General features: G+C 43.3%; 2 protein-coding genes across 3 annotated transcripts; one reads left to right on the top strand and one right to left on the bottom strand.

Annotated features, from left to right (window-relative positions):
- Positions 1 to 246: 246 nt before the first annotated feature.
- On the bottom strand, positions 247 to 5,085 carry pygo2 (pygopus homolog 2 (Drosophila)). Of its 2 annotated transcripts, none has more exons than XM_041902891.1 (4): positions 5,024 to 5,085; positions 4,209 to 4,274; positions 2,837 to 2,886; positions 247 to 2,493 (listed from the first exon to the last, which is right to left on the bottom strand). In XM_041902891.1, the coding sequence occupies exons 1-4, from the start codon at positions 5,031 to 5,033 to the stop codon at positions 865 to 867; spliced, it is 1,755 nt and encodes a 584-aa protein (XP_041758825.1). In that variant the 5' UTR covers positions 5,034 to 5,085; the 3' UTR covers positions 247 to 864. The 2 variants fall into 2 exon arrangements, with proteins under 2 accessions (XP_041758825.1, XP_041758826.1); XM_041902892.1 differs by having other exon boundaries at positions 4,890 to 5,083.
- A 3,502-nt stretch (positions 5,086 to 8,587) lies between these two features.
- Positions 8,588 to 21,571, top strand: LOC121586300 (SH2 domain-containing adapter protein E-like). Its single transcript, XM_045226647.1, has 6 exons — positions 8,588 to 9,651; positions 15,882 to 16,008; positions 17,350 to 17,598; positions 17,895 to 18,135; positions 20,390 to 20,509; positions 20,755 to 21,571. Exons 1-6 carry the CDS (start codon positions 9,160 to 9,162, stop codon positions 20,936 to 20,938), a joined length of 1,413 nt encoding a protein of 470 aa, XP_045082582.1. The 5' UTR covers positions 8,588 to 9,159; the 3' UTR covers positions 20,939 to 21,571.
- The last annotated feature ends 1,137 nt before the right edge of the window (positions 21,572 to 22,708 follow it).

Here is a 22,708-nt window from a genome sequence, read left to right on the forward strand (position 1 = left end):
CAGTGCTTTGCTTGTCGGCAGGCCGGATGTCTGGGGGGTTAATGTGGAGTGGACATTCGTCATGTAGGGAGAAATCAGTTGTTCAGTCCAAAAGAGTCACTAAAAGTGCTTCATGTACTCACTGGCCAGTTTATTAGGTACACACATCTAGTACCGGGTCGGACACAACTTTGCTTCCAGAACAGCCTGAATGTTCCATGCAATGTTTTTCCACTCCTCAATTGTCCAGTGTTGGTGATCGCGTGCCCACTGAAGCTGCTTCTTTTTGTTTTTAGCTGATAGGAGTGGAACCTGGTGTGGTCATCTGCTGCAATAGCCCATCCTTGACAAGGTTCGGTGAGTTTTGCGTTCCGAGATGCCGTTCTGCACTTCACTGTTGTACTGCGCCGTTATTTGTCTGTTTGTGGCCCGCCTGATAGCTTGCACAATTCTGGATGGTTTTTTGTTTGTCGCACCATTCTCTGTAAACCTTACACACTGTTGTGCGTGAAAAGCCCAGGAGGGCGTCTGTTTCTGAGATACTGGATCCGGCGCGCCTGGCACCGACGATCATACCGCGCTCAAAGTCGCTTGCCTATTCTAACGTTCAATCGAACAGTAACTGAATGCCTCGATGCCTGTCTGACTGCTTTACATAACAAGCCACGGCCATGTGACTCACTGTCTGTAGAAGCGATCCATTTTCGTGAAAGGGGCCTAATACCTAATAAACTGGCCAGTGAGTGTAAGTGTGTTTATGTATGTAAAAGAGAGATTTGGGCATTGTAAACGGCTTATCAGATAAGTTTGAGTGAGAGAGATCAGAGCAGTCAATGTCTCTTCCCCTGCACCCCTCCCAGTCTCTCCTCCTCCGTCTCCCATTCCTCAGCCTTCGTTGGCAGCCACCAGCTGGCCCAGGCCCTGGCGGACGTACACAGCCTGGATCTCCTTGGTTTTGAGGCAGAAGTCGCAGGCCCAGACGGCAGAGCTCTCCCGGGTCAGCAGCCCGTAGGCCGGCTCAGTCAGACCCGTGCAGTCACGGTGGAACCAGCGCTGACACGAAGCCTCGCACAAGATGGCATCCTGGTCGTCGTGCACCTCCGACAGGCAGAAACCGCAGGGGAACACCATGCCTGGGCCCCCCAGCTTTCCTGGACCGGCGCCTGGGCCTGTGGAGGTGTTGGCCGGGCCGGGGGGCAGCGGAGACTGGGTGTTGGGGGTGGAGTTGGAAGGGGGGTTAGGGTTGCTGCCGGGGGTGTTGCCCCCACTGTTGTTGGTCATGTTGTTCTGGGCAGAATTGGAGGGAGCATTGGGCATGGGGCCTCCACCAGGAGCGTTGTTCTGCTGGTTGTAAGGGGTGGAGCCGGGGGCAGAATTGGGCAGAGTAGACTGCTGCTGGGACGGGTTATTGGAAGAGGGGGTGTTGGCAGAATTGGGCCCCTGCAGCTGATTGGGCAGCAGCTGCTGAGGCTGGGATCCGTTGAGGGGGCCGGTGGGGGAGGAGTTAGGGTTGGGCTGGGGCGGTGCTGAGGGGGGCTGTCCGGGTGTGTTGGGGTTGGGATGCTGGTCAGGGTGGCCAGGGAAGCCTCCTCCAGGCTGGGGAGGGCCAGAGTTGGGAGGCCCGGGGGGAGTGTTGTTGGGACCCGGGGGACCAGAGGAGTTTAAGTTAGGCTGCTGCTGCTGAGGAGGCCCAGACTGGGGCCCACCGCCGCCAAAGTTCTTCCCCTCCTCGTTTCCTGGGCCCGGGGGGCTGGGGCCTGGGTAGGGCCCATCTTGTGAAGGAGGGAACTGTCCTTGAGGGGGTAGACCTGGCATCCCTCCCATGTTTCCTCCTGGGCCACCTCCCATGCCCCCCATCATGTTCATCCCTCCAGGCATGCCCCCCATGGGGTTCATGGGGCCATGGAGGGGTCCCCTGGGGCCTCCGCCACCGGTCAAAGGGGGGCTGTTGAAGGGGTGCCCACCCTGTCCGTGCTGTTGCTGCGGGGGTATCCCAAACCGAGGGTGCGGTGGCCCCCCTCCTCCAGGACCCCCCATACCACCAGGGGACAGCATGGGGTTGAACGCCGGTCCCGGGTGCATGGGCGGACTGAAATTGGGGGGCATGTTAAATTGCGACGGACCTCCAGGTCCCGGGAAACCTCCTCCGCCACCTCCACCCCCGAAGCCAGGCATCCCCCCAAAGCCCAGCTGGTGGTGCGGACCTGCGTTGGGTGGTCCTGGGCCAAAGGGCGGTCTCCGTCCTGGACCTCCAACGGGTCCTCCGGGACCCCCCATGAAGCCCATGCCCCCGGGGCCCATCCTGCCTCCACCCCCATACGGCACTCCTCCTCCACCTGCCCCGGGGCTGGGGATGAAGGGACCCCCTCCTGGACCTCCAGCCCCACCGGGTCGGGACGGCAGTGATGGGGGGCCAAAGTCATCGTCAAAAGGGTTGGAGGCAACAAGGTGGTCCACCATGGGGGTGGGAGGGGGTGCAAACTCAGAGAGGTGGGAGAACGCGCCACCAGGGCCCTGAAACACACGATGAGTAGAGGCAAGAGATAATGGATTATTGAGATTGAACGAGGTGAGTTTGGTAAGAGCAGAGAAGCTACAGGTAGTATAGAATGGTTGAATAGTAAACTAGTGAAACCACTGATCGATGTAACAAGTCGTCAACTATGTTACCACTAAAATGTTAACTTGATGAGTTTGGATCATGTTTAAATGTGTAACCATCATAACAAGACCAGCACAAGAAAAAATGAACACAACGAGTAAAACCTTCCCAGACGAGGCCACCAGTCAAAGACGGTGAACATGTTTACATTATGGAGGAATGTCTTCAGATCAGAATCGCCAAGGCAGTCGTTACCTGAGCATTGGATTTCCTCTTCTTCTTCTCTGGGCTCTTCATCTGTCCACCTAAAGCGTGGAAGGAGAACAGGAGAGATAAGAGGGACATTCTAGCAGTATCTTTCCGGTTTACAGATGAACATACACATTGTCTATTTTTCTACCAACATCTAATCCTCATTCCCTAAGAAATGCTTTTTGTGAGGGTGGGTTTGGAGTAAGTAGTGTGAAGATTAACCATGTTGACACTGCAATAGATACACATGTACAGTCTTGCATTGTAAGACAGAACCCAGATCTACAAATCAAAGTCCAGAAACAAGGAGTGGACAGAGACAACATTCCTGACCACAGTCACCCAAGCCACAGACTGTTCACTCGGCTACCTTCGGACAGACTGAGTCAGTACAGGTGCATCAGAGCAAAGACAGAGAGAATAAAAACAGCTTCTATTACCAGGCCATCAGACTGTTGAACAGCCATCACTAGCCATCTACCAGGTGATGCACACTCACACCTCATACTCACAAACACACACAGCCAACGCTGCTGTCCCATGTTATAGAGACATGTTGTTGTCATATGGTGTTGCTACCATGCTGTGTTGTCATGTGTTGCTGCCATGCTATGTTGTTGTCTTAGGTCTCTCTTTATGCAGTGTTGTGGTGTCTCTTGTGGTGTTGTGTGTTTTGTCCTATATTTTTAATCCCAGCCCCCGTCCCCGCAGGCGGCATTTTGGTAGGCCATCATTGTTAATAAGAATTTGTTCTTAACTGACTTGCCTAGTTAAAGGTTCAATAAAATAAAAATAAATAAAACCACTTGACACTTTCTGTTTCACACTGTGTATTTAAATACTGGATTCTCAACATAGTTCATTCTAATACTTCTACTACTGTACATTGCATTTTAGTTACACTGTTTATACCGACCTCATATTTATTTATATACTGGATTATTGACATAGCTCATTCTAATATACAGTATATACTGCTGTACATACCATTCTTAGTATCTCTTGTGTAAATCCATCCAGTGTAAATATGTATAGATTGCTAGAAACATAAGCATTTCGCGTCACCCGCGACCAATAAACTTTTATTTGATTTCAGTGTTGAATAACCAAGCAGAGAGAGAGAGGCAATGGCAGGTTTGGTTGATTATGAGACACAGAGAGGAAAATAATGGACACATCATGAGAACGTAGAAATTAAGTTAACACCAGGCCATTTACCAGAACGCAAGACATGCGAGTAACAGGACATAAACTATGTGACAGAACAACTGACTACAGTCCTGTAGACACTTGCATTTGTAGAGGTGGTAACTAATGGTTAGTTCTGATCTGAGACTGACGGGATGGATGAATGGATAAATGATCATATGCCTACCTTTGCCTCGCTTTCCTTGGCCTTGTCCCGCCAGGAGTCTCCCCGATTCGGCAGCCATTAATATGACTGTCCGTGCAGTGCAATGTCACCGTTCATATCATGTAAGAAAAATGTAAAATGAAGAATAGTCTTGAGAATTTGGACCAGATCAATACTAGCAAGTGGAGTCATAAACAGTCTTTGGACTTGAGGACAGTTTCTATCGATAGATAAGTAATGTGTGTCTTCCCTTGCAATTACAGCTGGATATCTTGTTCCCCACGCTTTGACTGTCACGGGGTTTGCTGGCCAGCACACTTGCTCAAAAACTGTGGCTAGCCAGGGTTAATTTCAGCAGCCAGCTTGCACAAGATGAAGAGCCGGGCTGAATGAAACTGAACACTCCCCCTCCTCCCTCTAAAAATGATCACTTACAGATGTGTAACGTTAGCAATTAAGCTAGCTAGCTGGATAGCAACGTTAGCTATCACATTTGGGTAACAGTCGTTAGCTAGCTATGTTTTTTATAGATTACATGTAGATTATGATTTATAACAATGAATAATCTACATTCAATTAGGTTAATTTACAAATGTCGCTTCTGTCATAGCAAGCGGCACAAAATAACTGGTCTCTAGTTAATAAAATGTTGATTAACGTTAGCTAGCTAGCCTGTTAGCATTATTGGGACGCAAACTATACCCTTTCTCCGTTGCTTGCTCTGTAGTCGTTAATATGAACCTCTCCAGTGTGTCATTGCCGATATACCAGTCCTCGCACGGTATATGGTTTCTGTTGTGGTACAGTTTAAAATAATAATTCATACAAACACGCACATTTTGCCATATTAATCACGGCCTACTGTCGCCGCCGGACAAAGAGTGCCAGGCAGGAGAGACGCGCATCCGGGAACATTACAACTCAGAGGGAAAGTAGGGCTGACCTAAAACGAGATTTCTTAATTAAAGTCACTTTCTGCATCTAGGTTAACAATAGACGTTATCACACTTCTTACCAATTTTAGGTGTAGGTTTACTGCTTTCTTTTATGTAATAAATAGCACATATGATATAATGAATTTGTTAATCTCTTGATTAGCACCCCTTTAATTTTAGGTTATGGAGCAGTCTAGAACGGACCACATTCAACGCTGAAGTAGGGATGGACACACATAGACATTACGTTTTACAGTGCTATCCAGAATCCTTCGGACGTCCCTACCCTAAACCCTAACGCTAACCTTAACCTTAACCGTAACTATTACCGTAACCTTAAATTGCAGGAGCCAATTGGATATTGAAGTTGAAATGTCAAATGGTTAAACTTAGTCTACTCTACTGTCCATACATTGAATTAAACACACACACACACACATATATATATATATATATATATATATATATATATATATATATATATATATATATATATTGTTCACACCATTTTAAGTGTTCATAATTATTTCTCTGTTTTGATAAATTCTCTTATTTTGTGGTTAAAATTTGGTAAAAATTTGGGTTCGAATTTTGCAGAAAAGCTGTGCCACCTGGCACCTATGTCATGCAATGCTGCTATGTAGCTTTTTTCATAAGCTACTGTGTATAAATCATAAAACTGCATAAGAATGTCATACAGTGAGGGAAAAAAGTATTTGATCCCCTGCTGATTTTGTACGTTTGCCCACTGACAAAGACATGATCAGTCTATAATTTTAATGGTAGGTTTATTTGAACAGTGAGAGACAGAATAACAACAAAAAAATCCAGAAAAATGCATGTCAGAAATGTTATAAATTGATTTGCATTTTAATGAGGGAAATAAGTATTTGACCCCCTCTCAATCAGAAAGATTTCTGGCTCCCAGGTGTCTTTTATACAGGTAATGAGCTGAGATTAGGAGCACACTCTTAAAGGGAGTGCTCCTAATCTCAGTTTGTTACCTGTATAAAAGACACCTGTCCACAGAAGCAATCAATTAATCAGATTCCAAACTCTCCACCATGGCCAAGACCAAAGAGCTCTCCAAGGATGTCAGGGACAAGATTGTAGACCTACACAAGGCTGGAATGGGCTACAAGACCATCGCCAAGCAGCTTGGTGAGAAGGTGACAACAGTTGGTGCGATTATTCGCAAATGGAAGAAACACAAAATAACTGTCAATCTCCCTTGGCCTGGGGCTCCATGCAAGATCTCACCTCGTGGAGTTGGAATCAGCCCAGAACTACACGGGAGGATCTTGTCAATGATTTCAAGGCAGCTGGGACCATAGTCACCAAGAAAACAATTGGTAACACACCGTGAAGGACTGAAATCCTGCATCGCCCGCAAGGTCCCCTTGCTCAAGAAAGCACATATACAGGCCCGTCTGAAGTTTGCCAATGAACATCTAAATGATTCAGAGGAGAACTGGGTGAAAGTGTTGTGGTCAGATGAGACCAAAATCGAGCTCTTTGGCATCAACTCAACTCGCCGTGTTTGGAGGAGGAATGCTGCCTATGACCCCAAGAACACCATCCCCACCGTCAAACATGGAGGTGGAAACATTATGCTTTCGGGGTGTTTTTCTGCTAAGGGGACAGGACAACTTCACGGCATCAAAGGGACAATGGACGGGGCCATGTACCGTCAAATCTTGGGTGAGAACCTCCTTCCCTCAGCCAGGGCATTGAAAATGGGTCGTGGATGGGTATTCCAGCATGACAATGACCCAAAACACACGGCCAAGGCAACAAAGGAGTGGCTCAAGAAGAAGCACATTAAGGTCCTGGAGTGGCCTAGCCAGTCTCCAGACCTTAATCCCATAGAAAATCTGTGGAGGGAGCTGAAGGTTCGAGTTGCCAAACGTCAGCCTCGAAACCTTAATGACTTGGAGAAGATCTGCAAAGAGGAGTGGGACAAAATCCCTCCTGAGATGTGTGCAAACCTGGTGGCCAACTACAAGAAACGTCTGACCTCTGTGATTGCCAACAAGGGTTTTGCACCAAGTACTAAGTCATGTTTTGCAGAGGGGTCAAATACTTATTTCCCTCATTAAAATGCAAATCAATTTATAACATTTTTTACATGAATTTTTCTGGATTTTTTTGTTGTTATTCTGTCTCTCACTGTTCAAATAAACCGACCATTAAATGTATAGACTGATCATGCCTTTGTCAGTGGGCAAACGTACAAAATCAGCAGGGGATCAAATACTTTTTTCCCTCACTGTATATAGGCCTATTCATGATAACTGACTGAGTCTGTTTTTCACTGAGGATTATAGGCCCTAGTTAGCCTGGTCTCATAGACTAGATGTAACATAGTAAAGGTCAATCTGGGACACTCAAATTAGTAGCTCAGTTGGTAGAGCATGGCGCTTGCAACGCCAGGGTTGTGGGTTCGATTCCCACAGGGGGGCCAGTATGAAAAATGTATGCACTCACTAACTGTAAGTCGCTCTGGATAAGAGCGTCTGCTAAATGACTAAAATATAAAAATGTAAATGTAATGTGACATTTGGTATGGTTACATAAGTCAGAAGGTTACTTTAGGGTTGATGGGTGGGCGTATATATTTCGTACGTCAAGGTTAGGGTTCAGGTGAAGGTTGGGATAAAGTAGGGAGAAATCTTCCAATATAGGCTACAGCAGGCCTTTATTTTGTTATGGGCTATCACGCGAACGTCTAGCAACGCAATTAAAGGTTTTGTGTTCGGATCTCATCACGGACAACTTTAGCATTTTAGCTAAATAGCAACTTTGCAACTACTTACTACTTTTTAGCTACTTTGCAACTACATAGCATGTTAGCTAACCCTTCCCCTAACCCTAACCTTAACAATTTAACATAACTCCAACCTTAACCCCAAACCCTAACCCCTAGCCTAGCTAACGTTAGCCACCTAGCTAACGTTAATGTTAGCCACCTAGCCACAACAAATTTGAAATTCGTAACATATCATAAGTTTAGCAAATTTGTAACATATTGTATGAATTGCAATTTGTAACATATCATACAAATTGTAATTCCTAACATATCATACAAAATGGATGATGGACATCCACAAATTAAAACATACCATGCTATGTCATTGTAGTGTCCTGGAGTACATTTACTATGTTACGTCTACCCCTGAGTCCAGGTTGCCCTAGTGAAGACATAACATTGCAAAACAAGTTTGTTGTGGAGGATGAAGTAGCCTATCCTTTGGTCCAGGCTATAAACATCATGGACAAGAAAAATAAAAATAGTTTTCCCATCTTGCATCCATGACATAGGCAGCCAGGATAGTAGACCCCACTAGAAAGAATCACCTCCCACTGTAGGCTAGTCTGTGTTCCTGCTGTGTTCCCCCACCCCTCTTTCCCACCCCTCTCAACTTCTGGCCACAGTCAGTGGGCTACATTGTAAGAATAGACAGCCACAAGATTGGACACTCTGGGAATGGGATCACTAATAAGAACCAAGAAAAACTTTCGATTCTTTCGAGTTTTCCCACTCCAAAGACTTCTCTTCATCCAAAGAGAATAACTCAACATGCAGCTGAATGGAAGAGGAATGACTTAAAGAAGATCACAAATGGGATAAAGTAGGGAGAAATCTTCCAATACAGGCTACAGCAGGCCATTATTTTGTTATAGGCTATCACATGTAGGCTATTTGTTATTTATTTCATTTCGTTTTTACCTTGTGGCCTTTATTAGAAAACGAAATTTAACATGCCTATTACGTTAGCCTAATCAATGTTTTATCGGATTATCAAATGAAAAGTCATATTCTATTTCATTTGAAATTTAAAAAGTAAAAGATAAGCCAGTGAAGGCTTTGGACTACATGCAGAAAATCTCAATAAACAGCCTTGTGTTAAAGCAACGGAAGTATTTTGTGTCAGAATAGCCTACTGTGATTTCTAAAGGTGCGTCTTTGGGGCTGGCACAGTGCATGGCGCATAAAGGTGTTGGACCAAAGAGAGTATTGGCTTTATACAGAGACCATGGCAAAGTGGTTCAGAGAATTCCCCATCAATTTGAAGAACGGTACTGATAGGATCCGCTCTGCTTCAGAATCAGGCTCCCAATCCAGGGGTAAAATTGGACTGGTAGCTGGCATTGGCACCAAAGCAACCAGCTCCAAAGGGAGTCCGCGCAAAAACTCGGGAATGGATAGTAGTGGCGGTGGTGGAGTCGTTGGTGCTCTACTGTCAGGAAGAAATAGGAAAAATTCTGCCATCGAATTGGGAAGGAATGGCACAAGTTCGATAAAGGATGGAAAAGTTTGGGACAGCCTTATAGGTAAAAGTCGCAAAAATTCCAAAGCAGAGTCGCCAGTGTTTGATGAGCACCGGCCACTGAAAAGTTCCAGTTCTGCGAATGCCTACATCAGTCGTCTGATCAAAGTGGATAAGCAGGACAAGAGCCAGAACTTCAGCAGCAGCCAAGTGGTACTCGAAACAGAGAAATCACAGCCACTGTGCAAAACAGAGACGGTAAGTAATGTTGAAGCACTTTAGAAACTGTAGACTATTTCTATTATAAACAGGATGTGATGCTGGACTCAGGGGTAGACCTAACATTGTAAATGTAAATCTGTCTCCCTCCATTTAGTATGATATGTTGCGTTTCGTATGGTGTGTACAATGCCTTCAGAAAGTATTCACCCTTTACCTTTTCCACATTTTGTTGTGTTACAGCCTGAATTTAAAATGTATTAAATTGAGATTTTGTGTCACCGATTTACACACAATACCCCATAGAGTCAAAGTGGAATTTAGTTTGTAGAACATTTTAGAAATTAATAAAAAAAATGAAAAGCTGAAATGTCTTGAGTCAATAAGTATTCAACCCATTTGTTATGGCAAGCCTAACTAAATTCGGGAGTAAAAATGTGCTTAACAAATCGCATAATAAATTGCATGGACTTATTCCGTGTTCAATATAGTGGTTAACTTGATTTTTGAATAACTACCCCATCTCTGTACTCCACACATATAATAATCTGTAAGGTCCCTCAATCGAGTAGTATAGTCAATTTCAAGCAAAGATTCAATCACAAAGACCAGGGAGGTTTTTTAATGCCTCGCAAAGAAGGGCACCGCTTGGTAAAAAAAAAAAGCAGATGCTGAATATCCCCTTGAGCATGGTGAAGTTATTAATTAGGATTTGGATGGTGTATTAATACACCCAGCCACTACTAAGATACAGGCGTCCTTCCTAACTCAGTTGCAGGAGAGGAAGGAAACTGCTCAGGGATTTCACCATAAGGCCAATGGTGATTTTAAAACAGTTACAAAGTTTAATGAGTGGTTGTGATATGAGAAAACTGAGGATGGATCAACAACATTGTAGATACTCCACAATACTAACCTAGAGTGGCTTGCGAAAGTATTCACCCCCCTTGACATTTTTCCTATTTTGTTGCCTTACAACCTGGAATTAAAATTGATTTTTTTGGGGGGTTGTATCATTTGATTTACACAACATGCCTACCACTTTGAAGATGCAAAATATTTTTTGGGGTGAAACAAACAAGAAATAAGACAAAAAAACAGGTAAAACTTGAGCGTGCATAACTATTCACCCCCCACCAAAGTCAATACTCTGTAGAGCCACCTTTTGCACCAATTACAGCTGTAAGTCTTGCGGTATGTCTCTATAAGCTTGGCACATCTAGCCACTGGGATTTTGCCCATTCTTCAAGGCAAAACTGCTCCAGCTCCTTCAAGTTGGATGGGTTCCGCTGGTGTACAGCAATCTTTAAGTCATACCACAGATTCTCAATTGGATTGAGGTCTGGGCTTTGACTAGGCCATTCCAAGACATTTAAATGTTTCCCCTTAAACTACTCGAGTGTTGCTTTAGCAGTATGCTTAGGGTCATTGTCCTGCTGGAAGGTGAACCTCCGTCCCAGGCTCAACGTGTTTCCTTATTTTTTTCTTTAAGCAATGGCTTTTTTCTGGCCACTCTTCCATAAAGCCCACTCTGTGGAGTGTAGGGCTGAAAGTGGTCCTATGGACAGATACTCCAATCTCCGCTGTGGAGCTTTGTAGCTCCTTCAGGGTTATCTTTGGTTTCTTTGTTGCCTCTCTGATTAATGCCCTCCTTGCCAGGTCCGTGAGTTATGGTGGGCGGCCCTCTCTTGGCAGGTTTGTTGTGGTGCCATATTCTTTCCATTTTTTAATAATGGATTTAATGGTGCTCCATGGGATGTTCAAAGTTTCTGATATTTTTTTATAACCCAACCCTGATCTGTACTTCTCCACAACTTTGTCCCTGACCTGTTTGAAGAGCTCCTTGGTCTTCATGGTGCCGCTTGCTTGGTGGTGCCCCTTGCTTAGTGGTGTTGCAGACTCTGGGGCCTTTCAGAACAGGTGTATATATTCTGAGATCATGTGACAAATCATGTGACACTTAGATTGCACACAGGTGGACTTTATTGAACTAATTATGTGACTTCTGAAGGTAATTGGTTGCACCAGACCTTATTTAGGGGCTTCATAGCAAAGGGGGTGAATACATATGAACGCACCACTTTTCCGTTATTTATAGATTTTTTTTTGTTGAAACAAGTTATTTTTTAAAATTTCTCTTCACCAATTTGGAGTATTTTACATGAAATACAAATAAAGATCCATTTAAATTACAGGTTGTAATGCAACAAAATAGGAAAAACACCAAGGGGGATGAATACTTTTGCAAGGCACTGTACATGACAAAGTGAAAAGAAGGAACCCTGTACAAAATACAAATATTCCAAAACATGCATCAAGTTTGAAATAAGGCACTAAAGTAATACTGCAAAAATAAATTGGTAAATCACTTTTTGTCCTGAATACCAAGCTTTATGTTTGGGGAAAATCCAATCCAACACATCACTGAGTACCACTCTTCATATTTTCAAGCATGGTTGTGGCTGCATCATGTTATGGGTATGCTTGTCATCGGCAAGGACTAGGGAGTTTTTTTTTGGATAAAAATAAACGGAATAGGAAAATCTGGTTAAAAGGAATAATGGGCAAATATTGTACAATACATAATGCAAAGCTCTTAGGGACTTACGCAAAAAGACTCACAGCTGTAATCGCCGCCAAAGGTGCTTCTACAAAGTATTGACTCAGGGGTTTGAATACTTATGTAAATTAGATATTTCTGTATTTCATTTTCAATAAATTGGCCCAAAATTCTAAAAACATGTTTTGACTTTGTCATTGTGGGGTATTGTGTGTAGATGGGTGAGAAAAAAAATATTTAATCCATTTTGAATTCAGGCTGTAACACAACAAAATGTGGAATAAGTCAAGAGGTATAAATACTTTCTGAAGGCACTGTATTAATTTGTGGATGTCCATCATCCATTTTGCATGATATATAACTAATTGCAATTTGTACAATATGTTACGAATTGGCAAAACATATGATATGTTGCGAATTCCAATTTGTTGTGGCTAATGTTAGCTAGGTGGTTAGGGTTAGGGGTTAAGGTTAGGGTTACGGTTAAGATTAGGAGTTAGGTTAATGGGTTAAGGTCAGGGTTAAGGGAGGGTTAGCTAACATGCTAAGTAGTTATAAAGTAGATAAAATGCTAAAGTTGTCTGTGATGAGATTTGAACATACAACCTTTGGGTTGCTAGAGATTTGTGTTATATGGTCACCCATCCACACCTACCAACCACCCTCCTTTCGTTTTTGCCTTAAGTAACCTTCTGTCTTATGTAGCCATACCAAACTTAGCATATCATACTAATTAGACTGTCCCGGATTTACATTTACTATGTTACGCCTAGTCTATGAGGCCAGGCTGGATTTATAGAGGTAATCAAATCAAATCAAAGATTATTTGTCACATGCTTCATAAACAACAGGTGTAGACTAACAGTGAAATGCTTACTTAAGGGGCCCTTCCCAACAATGCAGAGAGAAAAAAATAGAAATAATAGAAAAATAATAACACAATGAATAAATACACAATGAGTAACGATAACTTGGCTATATACACAGGGTACTATTACCGAGTTGATGTGCAGGGGTACGAGGTAATTGAGGTAGATATGTACATATAGGTAGGGATAAAGTGACTAGGCAACAGGATAGATAATAAACAGCAGCGTATGTGATGAGTCAAAATAGTTAGTGCAAAAAGGGTCAATGCAGATAGTCCGGGTGGCTATTATAACTAACTATTTAGCAGTCTCATTTCTTGGGGGTAGAAGCTATTCAGGGTCCTGTTGGTTCCTGACTTGGTGCAGTAGGAGAGAGAACAGTCTACGACTTGGGTGGCTGGAGTCTTTGACCATTTTTAGGGCCTTCCTCTGACACCGCCTGGTATAGAGGTCCTGGATGGCAGGGAGCTCGGACCCAGAATGATGCTAATGATAAATGCTAATAATACATTTGATAATTAGTCTTTATTAGTTTGTTTGTTTAGCTTGCAATACGTTTTATTATGGGGGTATAGGCCTATATAGCAGTAATTGTATGAGGGCCGGGGTGTATAATGACTACAAATTCAATGTATAAACTTGAACTTCATTTGAATGACTATCAATCAATGAATGAAGCATAACTATTATATTATATTAACAGCCATGATTATTATAAGCCATGATTATTATAAGCCATGATTTAATAGTAGGCTGCAACAGGAATCCTACTCAAAAATAATACTGTTGACACTGAAAAGCAAAGGAACGGTCGAAGCTGTGAAAGTTGATATCATTGTTTCAGTTTTCCTCCCTCCCCTTTGTCTCTGAATCTCATTGTATCCACTCTTCCTTGTCTGCCTCTCTTTCCCTTCCTTTCCATCTCCCTCTCAATTAAATTAAATTAAATTAAATTCAAAGGGCTTTATTGGCATGGGAAACATATGTTTACAAGTGAAATAGATAATAAACCAAAGTGAAATAAACAATACAAAATGAACGGTAAACATTACACTCACAAAAGTTCTAAAGGAATAGAGACATTTCAAAGGTCATATTCTCACCCCTATTGAAAGTTACCCCTCCCATCCCCTCTGTTCCTGGCGCAGTGTTCCCCCTCTCTCACCCCTCTGCCTCCACCTCATCCTTCTCTTTTCTCTCTTTCAAGCCCCAGGTGAAGGCTATCATGTTGTAAAAAGCATTGTGTGCTAATCCAGGTCCCCTCTGGCTAGGCTTTGAAAAAATAAAAGCGAGAGAAAACGATGTAGCGAGATGGTGTGAAAAAAAAGAGATAAAAGAGGGAGGAGAAATAGAGAGTTTTGAGGGGTAAATCCCTTCCCTCGCCTGTTTGCCCCAGTCGCTGGGGTTGTCATTCTGTTGTCAATCTGACTGTCTTTGTTTGGCTTATGAAAAGGGGAATATCTCTCAGGGGCCTCAGAGGAAGCTACATTTTTGCAGCATTTCCATTATAAGACTTTATCCCAGTGTTTGGCATAAAGACAGACTTTTGTGTTTCCACTTATGAGGTCCCCAAAATATCTACTATGGCCCCAAAAAGACCTAACCTGACATGGGGCTGACTGAGGAACTCAGGGCCTGATCAGCTGTAGCCTATATATAATTTTGCTTATCCTACACACCATATTGTGGTCAGGTCACAGGAAGTGCTAAAGCGTGTGCGTGTGTGAGCGAGAGAGCGACAGAGATTGTGTCTGCGTGTGTTGTTTGTTGGAGTTGTCCCTAAAAGTGCTAAAGCCATCACCAGTTGAATCAGATTTGGCATACTCTGTGCTATTAGATCCTGGTAGAAGGATGAGTGGACGAATTGGGGTCTAAAGATGTAGGATCTTAATTTGATCACTCTTTTGTTGATGAGAATTTTCCTTGCACAGGAGGAAATGCAAATTTGTAGTGTATTCAAGTTTTTAAAAGGCTTCTAAAGTTTGTTATTTCCACTTTAACATTTCAGACTTGATTTGCCCTAACATAAAATGTTTCATTCCCTACTAATGATTTCCATTAATTATAATCCACATAATAATTCACATTTCCTGTTGCTACAGGATTATTTTCCTGCTGTAGAAAACTGGCTCAAATTAAGACCCAGTCATTGTCATTTACCATCATCCTGCTTGTAAGGGAACATAACTAGAGATTACTTTATCTTGTTCACCAGCCACTATATGCAGTATCAATTGAGCCTGGGGGTGAGGTTAGAGATGACTGAACAATAACATTTATTACACCAAAACGACCCCCTGTACAGACACTGACCTGGTATCTAGTATCTGGCAGTGAGATAAACTTGAAAGGCCTTGACCCTAATAAAAAGACAGAGCAGAGCAGTCAAGTGTGAATTAATTTCTTTTGCAATGGTGCTATTTAACAGATACTGTAGGTGTTGTTGTTAGGATAATGGATCTGGGACAAAGAACATGCAACAATGATACCGCTGTACTTTTTTTGAACATTGACAATAGATGGGCCTGATTGGGTACTGCTTTGTATCACTGATGATATATCTATTTTTGATCTCTTTGGGAAGCAGGGCAAAAAAACAAAAAACCCATGACGTCTCTTTGTTGTTATCTCACCTTTTTCTTTCCCTCTAGTGAATCATACTTCTACTTTGTGGGCACAGATTAAGACTAGTCTTGGACTAAAAAGCACGCTCAATGGATAATCTCCATTGAAATAGTTTTTTAAATCTAGGACTAGACTTAATATGTGTCTGGGAAACCAGCCCAGAGTCCTTTAGTAATTATCATGCGTATTCATTTTGCTGTGCTCCTTTGCTTCAGGTGATCATTCTTGAGGACTATGCAGATCCCTTTGACGCCCACAAGACTCGGGAGGAGAGGGATGCGGAGAGAGAGGGGGAGAATGATGGATACATGGAGCCTTACGACGCGCAGCAGATGATCACTGGTGAGACACACTATTCATTATTTTAGCCTACTCAAATTTGGATAACAAGCATAGATTTTGGATCAGGTCCCAGCTTTGAGGATGTGGTAATCTGATCTGATATCAGTGGCCAGGAAAGTTTGTGCCTGTTTTTTCTATTGTTGTTCGTATGCATGTTTTCTGTCTTAGGCCTATGTGTGATAAACTTCTTAGTCTGGTGTTTGTTTGTGCAGGCATGTGCCAGGCCCCATTGGCTGAATTCTATGTATGTGTGTTTGGACTGCCATTTTCAGTCTAGCCAGAAAAGAGCGATTAGAAATGTTGAAGTACGTGAACTCAATCGCCTAGCACTGTACCCCATGGAGGTTGCTATGGCAACTGTGTTGTGCTAGGACAATGGGTGCAGTTTCCTGTCTCTGCTTCCTTTTTCCTGTCTCTGTTTCCTGGTACTTTCCTGGTACTCCCCCCCGCCCTCCCCTCAGAGCCCCTGCATGGCCCCCTATATGGGCAGGCTCTGACCATTTCTCAAAACCTCCCAGCATCCAGGAAGACAACTGGTCAGTCAACCAATCACTTGTTCTCTTGACCGCCTTTGATTCCGTCACTTCATTGTTTTACCCATAATGGTACAATACCCTGCTGTGACACTGAAAATGACCTGTTACACACTAATCATCAAGGCTTTACTAATATATATCTTACTACCTGGCTAAGTTGGGAAAGCCCGTTTATAGTGCCCTGGGGGATATGGCCGACCGCAGATAACTCAATTTTAGTAGCGTTTAATACTTAAGTACATTCTCATATTGAAGTGGTGCAGGAACAGATGTCACCAGTGCGTTGTGACATACAGTATTATTTAGTGTTTAAGTATTTTGGGACAGTCCAAGCTCAGCACATAATGTTTTGGCATTGACAGTATACAACAACTGACATCACTCATAACTCAATTGCTCAACACAGTTCAAAGCTCATTTACACTTATTACATTATTATTTATTACATTGTATAAACACATCATGTTTTCTCTATTCCTCATTGTTGCACTGACCATAATTGGTAGTTCTGTTCTAGGATCAGTTAACCGCCATTTATCAGATACTGATATGGATGTGTGAGGCAAAAATACTTGCCTAGGATCAGTTGTCTGGGAATGGTAGCTATAGCTGTTGCCTGAAATGTTGGGTCGGACACACCGTGATGACGAATGGCTAAAAGCTGGGTGCCGGTGAACGGTGGCTCTTTGCACTGATTCAACATGTAGAATCATCTGAAAATGAACAAAAAATGGCGGCCAATATTCTTGTCAGAGGCACTCTGGTGTGTTTCCTCTCTAACAAGAGTCACTGCTTTTTTTAACAGAGATCAGACGGAGGGGTTCCAAGGACCTGCTGAAGATGTGTGTCCTGCTGGAGGGGGTTGAGGGGGAGGTGGATGAGGGGCGACCCGTGCCCCCCCAGATCTACGACATGACCTATGAGGGTGGTGTGGAGGGCGATGGAGGGAGCGGGAAGACCCCGGTCACCAGGCCAGAGTTAGACCCCCGGCCCCCAGCTGAGTACCAGCTGCCCTGGGAGCGGAAGAAGGAACAGATTGTCAAGGCTCTGCCCGGTACTATAGTCTAGAGAAGAGACAAGACCTACTGCACAATCATACACAATTCTAGCACACTACCACTGGCTATACAGCTATGCAACCCCTATCACAACTATCTACTGATGCAATGATGCATCGATTAAGTGCCTGACCACTCAAGCTCTAAGGTCTATAACGTAATTAGACATTCTAAACCAGTACACACGCCACAACAGGATCAATCAATATCAATATACAGTATTTGCTACACAGAAGTTGACCACCCCCTTCATATATTTTCTCCCTCTGCTCTGACCCCTCCTCGTCCCCAGCCCAGTTCGACAGCCCTGAGCGCCCCTCCCCAACCAAAGAGGACCCCCCCACCCTCACCCTCACACGGCAGCCCCAGCAGCAGCACCAACAGCAGCAGCAGCATCTGCGACAAAAGAGCTGGAGTCAGAAGATCCTGAAGTCCTCTCCCACCTTCTTGCCCTCCCTCTCCTCCCCGCCCAGCATCGGCCCTGAGGCTGAGGTGTGCCGGGTGGACCCCACCGTGCCCCTGGAGAAACAGAGGTGAGGTGGGGGAGACAGGGTTTATAGGTCAACGGCAGGGACAGATGCAATAGATTGTTGCTTTAAAAAACACTTATCTTTAGTTTTTTCTGCAGCACATAACAATACATTAAATATGTAGATATGTACCTGTCACTCTCTCCATGTACTGGTAGGGGAGAGTGGGGTAAGTTGAGTCATTTTTACATTCAACATCACTATATCAAGAGAAATATAGTGTTCTTTCTAACAAAGATATCTACATATACAGTACCAGTCAAAAGTTTGGACACACCTACTCATTCAAGGGTTTTTCTTAATTTTTTTTTACTATTTTCTACATTGTAGAATAATAGTGAAGACATCAAAACTATGAAATAACACATATGGAATCATGTAGTAACCCAAAAAGTGTTAAACAAATCTAAATATATTTTATATTTGAGATTCTTCAAATAAATCAAATCAAATGTTATTTGCCACATGCGCCGAATACAACAGGTGTGTAGACCTTACAGTGAAATGCTTACTTACAAGCCCTTAACCAACAATGCAGTTTTTAAGTAAAAAAATTAATAATGTTAAGTAAAAAATAGATAAGTAAAAATAGCAAATAATTAAAGAGCAGCAGTAAAATACAAATAACAGTAAGGAGGCTATATACAGGGGGTACCGGTACAGAGTCAATGTGTGGGGGAATCGGTTAGTCTAGGTAATATGTACATGTGGGTAGAATTAAAGTGACTATGCATAAATAATAAACAGAGTAGCAGCAGCGTAAAAGAGGGGGTTGGGGTGGGGTGGGGTGGGGTGGGGGCTGCAATGCAAATAGTCAGGGTAGCCATGATTAGCTGTTCAGGAGTCTTATGGCTTGAGGGTAGAAGCTATTAAGAAGCCTATTGGACCTAGACTTGGCGCTCCGGTACCACTTGCCTAGGGTGGCTGGAGTCTTTGACAATTTTTAGGGCTTTCCTCTGACACCGCCTGGTATAGAGGTCTAGGTAATATAGCCTCCTTACATGTGGTCCTCTGTAGCTCAGCTGATAGAGCACGGCGCTTGTAACGCCAAGGTAGTGGGTTCGATCCCCGGGACCACCCATACACAAAAATGTATGCACGCATGACTGTAAGTCGCTTTGGATAAAAGCGTCTGCTAAATGGCATATTATTATTATAGGTCCTGGATGGCAGGAAGCTAGGCCCCAGTGATGTACTGGGCCGTGCGCACTACCCTCTGTAGTGCCTTGCGGTCGGAGGCTGAGCAGTTGCCATACCAGGCGGTGATGCAACCAGTCAGGATGCTCTTGATTGTGCAGCCGTTTAATTTTTTAGGATCTGAGGACCCATGCCAAATCTTTTCTCCTGAGGGGGAATAGGCTTTGTCGTGCCCTCTTCACGACTGTCTTGGTGTGTTTGGATCATGATAGTTTGTTGGTGATGTGGAAACCAAGGAACTTGAAGCTCTCAACCTGTTCCACTACAGCCCCGTCGATGAGAATGGGGGTTTGCTCAGTCCGCTTTTTTATCCTGTAGTCCACAATCACCTCCTTTGTCTTGATGACATAGTGAATGGAAAAATGGCAATCTTCGTGTAAATAAAAAATGTTTTTGAAGACAATCATGGTACCAATAATTTATTCTAATACACCAGATGTATGTAATTGAACCGACTATTTTAAAATTGCACACAGAATAAGTTTAGTTGGTAATTTCAGCCTGCAGTACCCCAGTTGGCCTTCAACTAGAGTTACTCAATTAGAAGAGGCAGCACTGAGCTAGCCTGCAACGGCACTTCCTGGAGTAGGTCAAACTGTGCATGTTATCTTTCCATGAGACGCCATTTTAACCAAATTCATTTGGCATCAATGCACTATTGAGTCTTCACATAGGAATGAATGGTGTCACGTGATGGCTTTGTCCATTCATATATACATTTACATCTACATTTACATTTACGTCATTTAGCAGACGCTCTTCTCCAGAGCGACTTACAAATAGGTGCATTCACCTTATAGCCAGTGGGATAACCACTTTATACAGTAAACTAACCCTTTAGCTCAACCTACCCCACTCTCCCCAATACCTTGCAGAGTTACCTTATGTTGTTCAGATATTCTATTGTTGATATTAGTGAACCACTTCAATACAGGATTCATCTACTATTTTGTAAGGCCTTTGTCCTTTGTTAGCTCCATGTGCTCAGGAGACTTTCCTCCAGCTCCTCTCATTTCTGACCCCTGTGCCTTCCCTTCCCTCTGTCCCTCGGTTGCTCTAGCTGGTACCATGGCTGTGTAACACGCCAGGAGGCAGAGTCTCAGCTCCAGTCCTGCAAAGAGGCCAGTTTCCTGGTGAGGAACAGCGAATCAGGAACCAGCAAATATTCCATTGCTCTCAAGTGAGTATACTAGTCACTAGTACATCTGTTCATTCTCTTCAGAGCTGATACCATACTTAATGAGTCAAAAAATTATCACAAATTGTACATTGCCTTGCCGTTGATGCATTGGATCCTTTTATGCTAATTTAAGGCTACATAATATGAATTGTGTGGAATAACAAGCCAGTGTTTGAATTTGAGATTTCAATTAAAGTAATCGATCCTTTTTACCTCTCTACCTTTGTTTATTCCCTCTCTCTCAGGACAAGCCAGGGCTGTGTTCACATCATTGTTGCCCAGACTAAGGAGAATGGCTACACACTGGACCAGAGTAGCTGTGTGTTTCCCAGCATTCCAGAGGTGGTGCACCACTACGGCACTCAGCGGCTGCCTTTCAACGGGGCCGAGCACATGACCCTACTGCACCCCGTGCCACGCCCTTACTGACTCCACCCCCACCACACTCAGGTGTACCCCGACAACTCCATGCCTCTGCATCTGCATGAAATCATCCTCAACGAATATCTCCAATCTAATGCCGGCCCCCAACAGCCTCAATACGTATATCTCTTTATCTATCGTCATTCACTCTTCAGTCCCTTTCTCTTTCATATTATTTTAGTCGATATCATTAGGATTTTTTTTCAGTCTTATTTTCTCCTGGATAAACAAAAGACAGACATGCTGAGAGACCTGGGTCCAGGAGATATTGCTCTTGCTGTACAATCATTCCCTCACCTTTCATATGCAGCTAATGCAAAACGCCCAGGCTACTGTTTTGCATGTGAACTTGGGAGAACCTCAACCCATGCCTTGATTGTACAAACGGGGCAGAAATGAATGATCAAATTAGTCAGAGCCATGCCAGTTAGAATCTAGTCAGAATACAGTATCATTAATCATAATTGGTCATTAAATGGTTTAAGCTGCAAAGGGATACAGCTAGTCAACTGTACACAACTCTGTGGAGAACCACAACTGCTGTATAGGACAAAGACTATTATAAGGAAAAGGGGGATACCTAGTCAGTTTTACAACTGAATGCATTCAACTGAAATGTGTCTTCTTCATTTAACCCAACCCCTCTGAATCAGAGATATGCGGTGGCTGCCTTAATCGACATCCACGTCATCGGTGCCCAGGGAGCAGTGGGTTAACTGCCTTGCTCAGGGGCAGAACAACATATTTTTACCTTGTCATCTTGGGGATTCGATCCAGCAACCTTTCGGTTACTGGCCCAACGCTATACAACACTGTACAAAGACTACTTCACGTCTACGCTCACAGCAAACATTTAAGTTATGCTCTTAGCCTTCTTTTTTATATAAAGAAGAGATATCCTCCCGTAACCCAATTTTCCTCGTCTTATCTACTGTACAGTGAACAGTGACAGTTGTGTGACTATGTGTACCACCTGCACTGTGAACCATTGAGTGATTCACCCTAATGCAATGTGCAATGGGTTAGGCTAGCGTCTCCCTATGGGATTCAATATCCCTTGATTATTACATTAAACCACAGGCTCCCAATCCTGGTCTTCAAGTACCCACGTGTATGCTGGTTTTCACCTCATATGATCTCTGCATCATTAATATAATTGTTGATTGACCACTGATATGACTGGTTAGATTTTTGTGGTCTGTCACTGTAAAACCCTGACCATGGCCAATTTGCCTACAGTCAGTGACAGTAGGACTGAGCATCAACAACAAGTTAAGATGTTGTTGGAAAGCTGATGGAGTTTTTCTATGTGTAAACTACTGACTGAAACAAACCAAGAAACAAAAGACTTGATTTAGATGCACAGCGCTATGGAATATGACTGAAAATGTGTCAACAGACCCCATGTTAATTTCTAATGTAAATTGGTGAGATATTTGGTGAAAAATAATCTGATGTTTGATCTGTGGTTTACTTGTCACATTGCACCCCCTGGTGCTAACAAATGGACCAACCAAATAAAAATAAAAACGTTATCTCGCTCACCAGCCGGCTCTCTGCAATTCGAGCCTGGGGACGAGGTTAGATACTATGTAACCCTAGATAATGACTTGTGTGTACTCGTTATGAAAAGATATGCTGATACCATTGTCAATCCTACTTTTTCTTTTGGTGTGTATTTAGAGACCTGCTATTGAAGCAAGAATTAGTTGATGTTACTGATTTAAATAAAATGTCCTTAGATAGTCCATGGTTGTTTACCTATATACTGAGGAC

This window comes from Coregonus clupeaformis, chromosome 17 (genome assembly GCF_020615455.1).
Source record: "Coregonus clupeaformis isolate EN_2021a chromosome 17, ASM2061545v1, whole genome shotgun sequence".
NCBI lineage: Eukaryota > Metazoa > Chordata > Actinopteri > Salmoniformes > Salmonidae > Coregonus > Coregonus clupeaformis.

Bases quoted from the DNA above. Each gene is read 5' to 3' on its own strand.
- pygo2 (XM_041902891.1), bottom strand. The intron at 2,887-4,208 runs GTAGGCATATGA...TCCACGCTTTAG, and splicing joins CCAAGGAAAGCGAGGCAAAG to GTGGACAGATGAAGAGCCCA. The intron at 2,494-2,836 runs GTAACGACTGCC...CGTGTGTTTCAG, and splicing joins AGAGGAAATCCAATGCTCAG to GGCCCTGGTGGCGCGTTCTC.
- LOC121586300 (XM_045226647.1), top strand. From the start codon at position 9,160: ATGGCAAAGTGGTTCAGAGAATTCCCCATCAATTTGAAGAACGGTACT. The intron at 17,599-17,894 runs GTACTATAGTCT...CCTCGTCCCCAG, and splicing joins GATTGTCAAGGCTCTGCCCG to CCCAGTTCGACAGCCCTGAG. The intron at 20,510-20,754 runs GTGAGTATACTA...CCTCTCTCTCAG, and splicing joins AAATATTCCATTGCTCTCAA to GACAAGCCAGGGCTGTGTTC.